Source organism: Medicago truncatula, chromosome 5, assembly GCF_003473485.1.
Source record: "Medicago truncatula cultivar Jemalong A17 chromosome 5, MtrunA17r5.0-ANR, whole genome shotgun sequence".
NCBI lineage: Eukaryota > Viridiplantae > Streptophyta > Magnoliopsida > Fabales > Fabaceae > Medicago > Medicago truncatula.
Window position 1 is genome coordinate 10,581,961 of NC_053046.1, and position 10,760 is coordinate 10,592,720.

The following is a 10,760-nucleotide window of genomic DNA, read 5'->3' on the forward strand; positions in this document are numbered from 1 at the left end:
ATGAAATTACTGGTATTTCAGTTGATAATAATATTGCAGCTAAGTCAACGAAAGATTACTGTTTATAATTGTCGTGAAGTTAAAAAGTCCACATAATTTTCTCAAAAAAAAAAAAAAAAAAAAAGTCCACATAATCACACACCATTCTCACTTCATAATTGTCGTCAAGTTAAACTGTCCACATAATCACACAACACCGTCACTTTGCTTTGACTCCCATGGGATGCTCTTGGGGAGCTAAAATCCTCTTTATTTTCTAATCTTTTTATTTTCTTCATTACTATAGTTTTGTAAATATAAATGCCAAAAATGTAACCTTTATAATTTTGTAAATGTAAATGCAAAAATGTAACGAGTCCAAAATTATTTTTAAACATCACAAAAAAAACTTGAATAATATTGAGATAATAAATGGAGAGGATTTCAACTCGCTCTCATGTGTCTGCTCCATCAATAATCTTGACTTTTGTTAAGCTAGTAAAAAATTGAATTCACAGCAGCACTGACTATTTTCACTACTCTTGACTATTTGGATAAAATATAAGAGATCTCTCCTAAAGAAGAAGAAGAAGAAATGGTATGTAGTCAAAGGAGTTGACTACATGTAAACTATACTTTTATACCTAACACAATTGCACTCAAATCCCCAATCCGGTTCATAAGAAAATTACTACTAACAAACTTCAAACTTTACGTGTGGCATTAATTCATCACTAGCTCTTTCCACATTAGTATTTCAATGCATGCATGCATGCTTCCTCTCAATTTCCAGTTTGGTCGACATAGCTTCGTTCAATATTGACTTGACTTTTGAACATAATATCTTATTTTTGTATGTGTGGAGTTAATAAAAATTTAAATTCACAGCTCTTGCTACCAGTATTTAAATGCATGCTTTCTCTCCATTCCCACATAACTATCCAACACAAACAAAACTAAACAGCATAAACCACTTTCTTCTAAACCAAATTATGTCTTTTTCTTCGTTGTCATCTATACTTTTATACCTTCATCTTCTTTTTCTTTTTACCTTAAATTTAATGTGGTTTACCACAAACAAAATGGTGGCAGTGGCTGCATTAGGAAACCAAACAGATCATTTAGCATTGCTCAAATTCAAAGAATCAATATCCAGTGATCCATACAATGCTCTTGAATCTTGGAATTCTTCCATCCACTTCTGCAAGTGGCAGGGAATCACTTGCAACCCCATGCATCAAAGAGTTATAGAGTTGAACCTAAGAAGTAATCACTTACATGGATCTTTATCTCCCTATGTTGGCAATCTCACCTTTTTGATAAATCTCGACCTTGGAAACAATAGTTTTTCTGGAGAAATCCCACCGGAGTTGGGTCAGTTGCTACAACTGCAACACCTTTATCTCCTTAATAACTCGTTTGTAGGAGAAATTCCTACAAACTTGACATATTGCTCCAATCTCATAGACTTGATTTTGGGAGGGAACAAATTGATTGGGAAAATACCAATTGAAATTGGCTCTTTGAAAAAGCTTCATTCATTCCACCTTTTTGGTAACAATTTAACTGGAGGGATCCCTTCATCCATAGGGAACCTTTCATCCTTAGTGCGTTTTACGTGTGCTTCTAACAAATTAGGAGGAGATATTCCACGTGAAGTATGCCGCCTCAAAAACTTGACACTTTTATTGTTGGGTGAGAACAAATTGTCTGGTATGATTCCTCCTTGTATTTACAATATGTCATCACTAATTGAGCTCTCACTAGTCATGAATAACTTTACTGGCTATCTTCCATCCAACATGTTCAACAACTTCCCTGGTCTAACTGTTTTTGAAATTGGAGCAAATCAATTCTCAGGTCCAATCCCTATTTCCATTGTAAATGCTTCTTCCCTACAAGTACTCGACTTAGCTCAAAACTATTTGGTGGGACAAGTTCCAAGTCTAGAGAAGTTACAAGATCTTTACTGGCTAAGTTTTGGATACAACAATTTAGGTAACAATTCAATTATAGATTTAGAGTTTTTAAACTATTTGACAAATTGTAGTAAACTAGAAATGCTTTCGATAGCTTCTAATAATTTTGGAGGTCATTTGCCAAATTTCATTGGCAATTTATCTATCCAACTTACACAACTATATCTTGGGGGAAATATGATATCAGGAAAAATTCCCGTGGAAATAGGAAATCTAGTTGGCTTAATTCTCTTGACCATGGAGTCTAACCTCTTTGTAGGAGTTATTCCAACTACTTTTGGGAAGTTCGAAAAGATGCAGATATTATATTTGGGTGGAAACAAGTTGTCAGGTGATATGCCACCTTTTATAGGTAATCTCAGTCAGTTGTATGATTTAGAATTAGCTCATAATATGTTTGAAGGAAATATTCCTCCTAGCATAGGAAATTGTCAAAATTTACAAGTACTAGATCTTTCTTATAATAAATTTAATGGATCCATACCTCTAGAGGTTTTTAGTCTTTCTTCTTTAACAAACTTATTGAACTTGTCACATAACTCTTTGAGTGGTAGCTTACCAAGAGAACTGGGTGTCTTAAAAAATCTTGAAATATTAGATGTCTCTAAGAATCATTTATCTGGTGATATTCCTACAGAAATTGGCGAATGTATAAGCTTAGAATATCTTATGTTGCAAGGGAACGCCTTCAACAGAACAATACCGTCCTCTATGGCTTCTCTCAAAGGTCTTCGATATTTAGACCTTTCAAGAAATCAATTGTCTGGATCAATTCCTGATGTTATGCAAAATATCTCTGTTTTAGAATATTTGAATGTTTCTTTTAACATGTTGGAAGGAGATGTACCATTAAATGGTGTATTTGGAAATGTAACCCAAATAGAAGTGATTGGAAACAAAAAGCTTTGTGGAGGTATTTCCCAGCTGCATCTACCACCATGCCCTATCAAGGGTAGGAAACATGCAAAACAGAAAAAGATCAGGTTGATGGCAGTGATAATTAGTGTGGTTTCTTTTCTTCTCATACTTTCATTTATCATAACTATCTACTGGATGAGGAAAAGAAATCCAAAGCGATCTTGTGATTCACCAACAGTTGATCAACTATCTAAGGTTTCGTACCAAGAATTACATCAAGGAACCGATGGGTTCTCAACTAGAAACTTGATAGGATCAGGAAGTTTTGGTCTTGTGTACAAAGGAAATCTTGTGTCAGAAGATAATGTTGTTGCCGTAAAGGTCCTGAACCTCCAAAAGAAGGGAGCTCACAAGAGTTTCATTGTTGAATGTAATGCACTCAAAAATATTCGACACCGAAATTTAGTTAAGGTTTTAACCTGTTGTTCAAGTACAGATTACAAAGGTCAAGAATTTAAAGCTCTGGTTTTTGAGTACATGAAAAATGGAAGCTTAGATCAATGGTTGCATCCTGAGATTTTAAATGCAGAACCCCCAACAACATTGGACTTTGCTCATAGATTATACATTATTATCGATGTTGCTTCTGCATTACATTATCTTCATAGAGAATGTGAAGAATTGGTCATTCATTGTGATCTAAAGCCAAGCAATATCCTTCTTGACGATGACATGGTTGCTCATGTGAGTGATTTTGGCATAGCAAGACTCGTCTCAGCTATTGGCAGTACCTCTTATAAAAATACAAGTACAATTGAAGTTAAAGGAACAGTAGGCTATTCTCCTCCTGGTATGTTTTAAATGCTTGAATCTTCCCCCCTTTTTTATTAATCCTCGTATGTTTTGATTTAGTATGAATAACTTTTGTTACATGTTTTAGAGTATGGGATGGGTGCTGAAGTATCCACATGTGGTGATATGTATAGCTTTGGAATCTTTATGTTGGAAATGCTTACCGGTAGAAGACCCACTGATCACGCTTTTGAAGATGGTCAAAATCTGCATAACTTTGTTGCAATATCATTTCCTGGTAATCTTAAGAAGATTTTGGACCCACATCTTTTATCAATGGATGCAGAAGTTGAAATGAAAGATGGAAATCATGAGAATCTTATTCCACCTGCAAAGGAGTGCTTAGTTTCACTTTTTAGGATTGGACTTATGTGTTCAATGGAGTCACCAAAAGAAAGAATCAACATTGAGGTTGTATGTAGAGAGCTTAGTATAATCAGAAAGGCCTTTCTTGCTGGTGAGATAAACTGATATTTTTATGTGTATTCGAATCATAACTAAATCATTATTTGGTTATGGAGTTATCATTTGATTTTTATTATCATATTTTGCATTTAAAATTCCTAAACTACAAAATACAATGGTAATAATGGATTTCTTCTTGATTTGAATTTCAGGTGCTCAAACTCATAATTAGCAATTCAGCTTGATGCACAGTTGTTAAGAAACTTATTGGCCAAGCATGTATCACATGTGGCAATGTTTAGTTTACCGATTTGGTTAGCAGTATTTGTGTAATTTTCCTCCAACCTACGAGTTTCTTTAAATAAGTAATGTTGCACTGCTTTTCTAATTCAATGAACTGATACTTCTCCCATATTTTTCTTGATTCTTCTGTCATGTATTTTTATTTTCATACTATTATCATTGTAGTTAAAATTGCACGTTCAAAGTTGTTCCATAAAAAGCTAGTACAAGGATAAAAGGAACAGTTGGCTATATACTCTTACTCTTCTAGATACGTACTAAAGTCTTGAATCTTCCATTGTTTCTTTGAATAATCCTATTGTTGGTGTTTACTTAAAGTATACCAGCGATATAGTATTAACAGCTCTTACTACATGTTTTAGCGTATGGAGTCTTGATTTTTAGCTCTTGTTTCTAAACCTGGTATTTTAAATTTTGATTAAAATTTTGACAGTAACTATAAGGACTTTATGCTATAATATTTCAGAGTATGGAATTCGATCCGAGGTGTCAATTTAAGGCAACATGTATAGCTTTTGAATTCTGTTATCAATTTGTGGGTCTTATGGAATTGAAGACCCACAAATGAAATGTTTCAAAATGATCATAAATTCACAATCTCCATAATTTTGTGAAACTTCCAATTTCAGATAACCTTTCCATATTGTCAACCGGTCTATTCTCTTCACTGAATTAGAACATGGTAACCTTGGCAATATTCATCCTAATTGTTGGACAATTTTACGACTCAACTTGATTACGACTCAACAAGTAATTGCAACAAGATTGACACTATGCATTCATTTTGTCTGAAGAACATGATCAATTTGACCCTGTTGATTCATAACAGAAGTTCTCATAGTTAGGGGTAGTTACAAACTTACAATCTTGCAGATTTGGTAAAAGAAACAATAAAGCTCAATAAATAAGAACAGCACTTTATATGTGGAGGGACATCAGATGCCAAAGAGAGTCAATACTTAACGAACCGAGGCCAAAAGTTTGTTATGATGACACAAATTAAAGATAACTTCTTAGATACGTGAGTGAGACCGCATTACATCGTACCATTTGGGCCATACAAATCATATTGTGGGCAACGGCAATCCAATATGCTGAAAATTATCTTACTTTAATAATATCATTATATATTTAGTTGGTGTCTAAAAATTCATTCACATAGTATGCTGAAAATTGCCAGCTAAAGTCAATATAAGAGAGGGAACTAATAACAATAGCATTTGTTGTGAGTTGAAGTATGTTAGGAGTCCCACATTGAGTATATCAAAGTGCTTGATGTGATACTTAAGGCATGAGGTTCTCCCACCTATTGCACTAGTCTTTTGGGTTGGGCTCTCCTCATGGGCTTAAGTCCTAACAAAGTGGAAGCATCGTCTAATGGGTAGGCACTTCAAAATTAATGGATTTTGATTTTGAATCTATCATAAACCAGACAATGAGGATGCACATGATTTTTCATGGCAGATGATGAATGCTGATTCAGTTTACAAATAATTCGATCAAGATCAAATAATTTTTGTTACTCTCTATTAGGTCAGATGAAGCTAGGAACTCAAGTTTCATATATGTAACTCAAGAATCAATGGTAAAGAAAATTGAGCAACCAGTGGCAGGTTGAGCAGCTCAAATAGAAGTGTATTTCCAATAATGCTCAAGAATTTAACAAAACTGATGATACCAAACTCCAATCTATTATGACAACCAACAAGAGACTGGGGTGTTTAATGTTCCAATTGAACTCATACAACCTGCTAAACAATTAGGAGTGGGAGTTCAGCCTTTTTAAGCAAATTCTCTAGTCTACATTCTTTTGGAGTAATTAATATCTTATGTAACACATACATTAGTGTTGGTTCACTTACTAAAATTTTAAAGTTCAAACTTCATATATAATACCTTAAATATGTGTAGAATTTTTCTAGGAGGAAACTTTATGTTGAGGTTGAGAATATAGTGTATCAGATAATGTTATACCATTACATTTAAAAACCATCATTTACTTTATTACAATATATTAAATGAAACATCAAAATAGAAAATGAACAGAGAGAAGGTCCTTCTAGAGGCAACCTTCTCGGTAAGTACCAACAAATGCCACTTTACAATTGAGGTGCTATTTAGTTTGCTGTTAAATCGGTTAAACACCTATTGATAAGTACTCTACAAATGTCACTCTGTAATAATTAAGGGTGTTATTGACAAATCAATAATTGTTGCATTAAACGTTGAAAATAACAAGTTAGTTGGAATCAATTTTTTCACTTATTTTCTGTGAAAAATATTAATCAAGAAAAATCGAACAAAATCTTTTTTAAGGGAAAATCTTATACACTAAAAAGATTATGTAAACATTAGCAAAAATATACGGTTAAAGTGGGTTATTTATTAGGGAACTTCTACGCTACACTCGCGTGTATCAGTACTTTTGCTTCCTAAATCTATAAATTAATGATTAATTTTATGAAATAAATAGTTATTTGCCGGCATTTATATTTTAAAAAATACATTTCATAAGAAAAACACATTATTTATTGTTTATACGAATCATAGTAAATTTTTGCCATATTATCATATAAAATAATCAAAGTTCTCTATTAAAAATTCAAAAAAATTCAATTTTATTTCATTGACGCTTTTGGTGAATAAGATTTAATCATTATAATTATAAATGATAAAAAATAATATTTTTCTTCAAAAAACAACTCATTTAAACTATAAATTTAAAGGTTTGGTGTACCGGTGCACTCAAATATGTTGGGTGTACCGTAGAATTTGCATATTTATTACTATATTTCTATACTATATGTAAAATAAATTGATGATTTTGAACCGAACTTTTCACTTTCAATATACCCTTTGTCTATAAGAATGTTATATTAAAAAGTGGTGTAATAATAGTCGGTCAAAAGTAAAAGTTTATATTTTTAAGACAATTTTTTTACTTTTGGATTCCTTAACCAGTGAACCCGATAAGTTATTTGCAAAACATCAGGAGGGATGTCGGAAGGACATCGAACTTGCTTTTGGAGTGCTTCAAGCTCGATTTAAAATCATCCGTGAACCAGCTCGCTTGTGGGACATAGCCGATTTGGGTATCATCATGAGGTCATGCATCATATTACATAATATGATTGTTGAGGATGAACGAGATACATATGCTCAACGTTGGACCGATTTTGAGCAACCTGGGGGAAGTGGATCTAGTACACTGCAACCATACTTGACCGATGTGTTACCAGGTTTTGCAAATCATGTGTGTGCTAAATCCGAGTTGCGTGATCCAAATGTTCATCACGTATTACAAGCAGATCTAGTGAAGCACATATGGACAAAGTTTGGAATGTATCGTGATTGAAGATGATTTGTATCGTACTAAATAAATTACTTGTGTGTTGTATGCTTAGTTTGTTGTCTTGCATTTTAAGTTATTTGTGTGCCGTGTGCTTAGTTTGTTGTATTGAATTTTAAGTTATTTGTGTGTCGCGTGCTTAGTTCGTTGTATTGCATTTTAAGTTAAGAAAATAAAAATAAATTATTTTACAAAATTTTGTTTTTTCAAAAAAACTAAAAAATAAATAGTTAATTGTATTATTTTAATTTAATTATAATCGATAATTATAATTTTATGTAATTATAAAAATAAAAATTAAATAAGAATAAGAAATAAAAAGTGGTGGGGTAGAGTGTTGAATGAAAAACCATTGGAGAGAGTAAAAGTTGAATGAGTGTTGAATAAGAGACAAAAAATGATGTGGAGTGTTGGGAATTGAAAAAGTGGTGTTGAAAGGTGTTTAAAGAAAAAACCATTGGGGTGGTCTAAAACACAGAATTGGATCCTCTCCTTCAAAATTGTCTCATTCTCTCTCCTTCCATAATTCTTAGTCATCTGATCAATCTAATGGTACACAAACTAAAAGACAGAAAACAAAAAGGCTTAATTATTCTTTTGATCCCTTAACTTATTTTTTGGTTTCGTTTTGGTCCCTTAACTTACTTTTTGGTTTCGTTTTGGTCCCTTAACTATTAAAAGTTTCGTTTTGGTCACTTAACTTATTTTTTGGTTTCGTTTTGGTCCCTTAACTCTTCCTCCGTCAACCACTTTGGTCTTTTATGTTAGGATGAATGTATTAGAGTTAAGGACCAAAACGAAATCAAAAAATAAGTTAAGTGACCAAAATGAAACCAAAAAATAAGTTAAGGGACCAAAACGAAACTTTTAATAGTTAAGGGACCAAAACAAAACTAAAAAATAAGTTAAGGGACCAAAACGAAACTTTTAATAGTTAAGGGACCAAAATGAAACCAAAAAATAAGTTAAGGGACCAAAAGAGTAATTGGATGGGATATTGCAACTCTGCGAGAAGCTTCTTCATCTTCCTTTCCATTGTCTCAATTCCTCCATTTCTATGTTTTCTCATTTATGCACTCTCATCACTACAAACTTTATAATCGTAAGTTCATAATAGCTTGAATTTGGGATTAGTCTTATTGTGTCTGTGAATTCCATCTTTGGATAGGTAAAATCAAACTCATGATCCCCGTATTTTTGAGTAGTTTTTGTGAGTGGGAGGTGCAACTAAGGGATTGACAGACAAGTGACTAACATGCTTATCTTCATCTTTGAAATTAATTGTTGTCAATTTACCTTTTTTTCTCTCTTGGATCTTCATTTTTGTTGCAATTACATTTTTACAAAACAATGGCTTCGATGATTGGTGGAATCACATTCAAATTTATAGAATTGTTGATAGACACTAGCGGCGGAGTTAAGATTTGGTTTGAGTTATTTCCAACAACCAACAAAAGAAACCTTGAGTTATTTTGTCTTTTAATTTGTACACCGTTAGATTGATCCAATTACTAAGAATTGCACAAGGAGAGAGAAGGAGACAATTTTGAAGAAGAGGATCCGGTTCCCTAAAAGACTCACTCAGTGCAAATTCAATTGAACGGCGGCCTCTCTCTCTATCGTTCGTTCTTTTCTCCGTGCAATCAATTCAGAACCCTAATCAGTGTATTGGATTGAGATTTCAATGGATTTTAAAAAACTTTTTCGTTTTATAAAAGTCTTGTGATATTCAATCAAAATTTTTAAGGAATGTAAAACATTCTTGTGGTATTCAATTAGGATTTTCAAAATTTTTTAAAGAGTCCAATAAAATCCGGTGGTATTCAATTAAGATTTTGTACAACTTAAAAATTGTCTATTGGTATTCAAAATTCTATGAAATTTAATAGATTGTTGTCAGGAATGGATTTTGTGAAACTTTTTAGTATAAAATGTACATACTAACAATCTCACACCTAACCTTAAGACTTTTCTGTCTCCCCTTGAGATTTTTTTAGAAGATACATATACATTTTTTTTGGTCTAATTTGTTGTTATGTTTTAGTCCGATTCTTTCTATACCGTGTTATTTACATTCGTTTTTTTTTTCTTTCGTCCAAATTGTTTTAATTTTACAACAATTCATTGTTACTATTTTATTTTATTTTATGATTTGTTGTTACTTTTTCTTTCCACAATTGTTTCACTGATATTATTTTATTATACTGATTAATCATTTTCGTTTTATTGATATTGTGTTGTTGTTCTGGTTGTTGTTGTTGTTGTTATTATCATCATCATCATCATCATCATCATCATCATCATCATCATTGAGTGTTATTTTTATTATTAGGTAGTTTTTCTCTTTATTTTTATTGAATATATATTATTTGGTATATAGACATCATACTTTTGACAATTAGGAAACAACAATTGTTTTAGTAAAATAACTAGTTCGTTCTTTGTACATATTAGTGATCAAATGAACAAGAAAGCAACCGAGAGAATGGTAAAGACAAAGATATTTATGCAGCTTGGACCAAGGATAAAACAATTATGTTGTTGCACCTCCTTGTGGATGCTATAAATAAGGGGATGATTCAATAAGTCGTTAGCAACAAAATGTAGAGAGAATTTTTACGCAATAATCACTTTTTTTATTACGGAAAAACACTCGTTTTTTTTTTATTCAAATTAAAAAAATCTTAAAGGTAGTGTTATAAATCCATTGAAATATTTCTTATAAATCCATTAAAATATGTGATATAAATCCATTGAAATATTTCTTATAAATCCATTAAAATATGTGATATAAATCTTGAGTGTAAAAAGTCTTTTAAAAAAAGTCTTTTAATATCTCACAGAATCAATAGAATCTTACAAAGTCTATCTTACAAAGTCTTTCAAAATCTGAAACATTTCTTTTACCCAAATAGTCTTTTAAAATCTTAATTCAATACATCCCATGAAAGAATCAAAATCCGGGGGAGCCACCGCCACCCCCATCTCTAAAAAAAAAAAAAAAATATTTATACACTGGAAATTACTATAATGCC

The 10,760-nt window shown here is 32.1% G+C and overlaps 1 protein-coding gene across 1 annotated transcript; it reads left to right on the forward strand.

Annotated features, from left to right (window-relative positions):
* The first annotated feature begins 928 nt into the window (after positions 1–928).
* LOC11407069 (probable LRR receptor-like serine/threonine-protein kinase At3g47570) lies at positions 929–4,485 on the forward strand. The gene is made up of 3 exons (XM_003612465.3): positions 929–3,666; positions 3,757–4,125; positions 4,286–4,485. Exons 1-3 carry the CDS (start codon positions 972–974, stop codon positions 4,303–4,305), a joined length of 3,084 nt encoding a protein of 1,027 aa, XP_003612513.2. The 5' UTR covers positions 929–971; the 3' UTR covers positions 4,306–4,485.
* Positions 4,486–10,760: the final 6,275 nt, after the last annotated feature.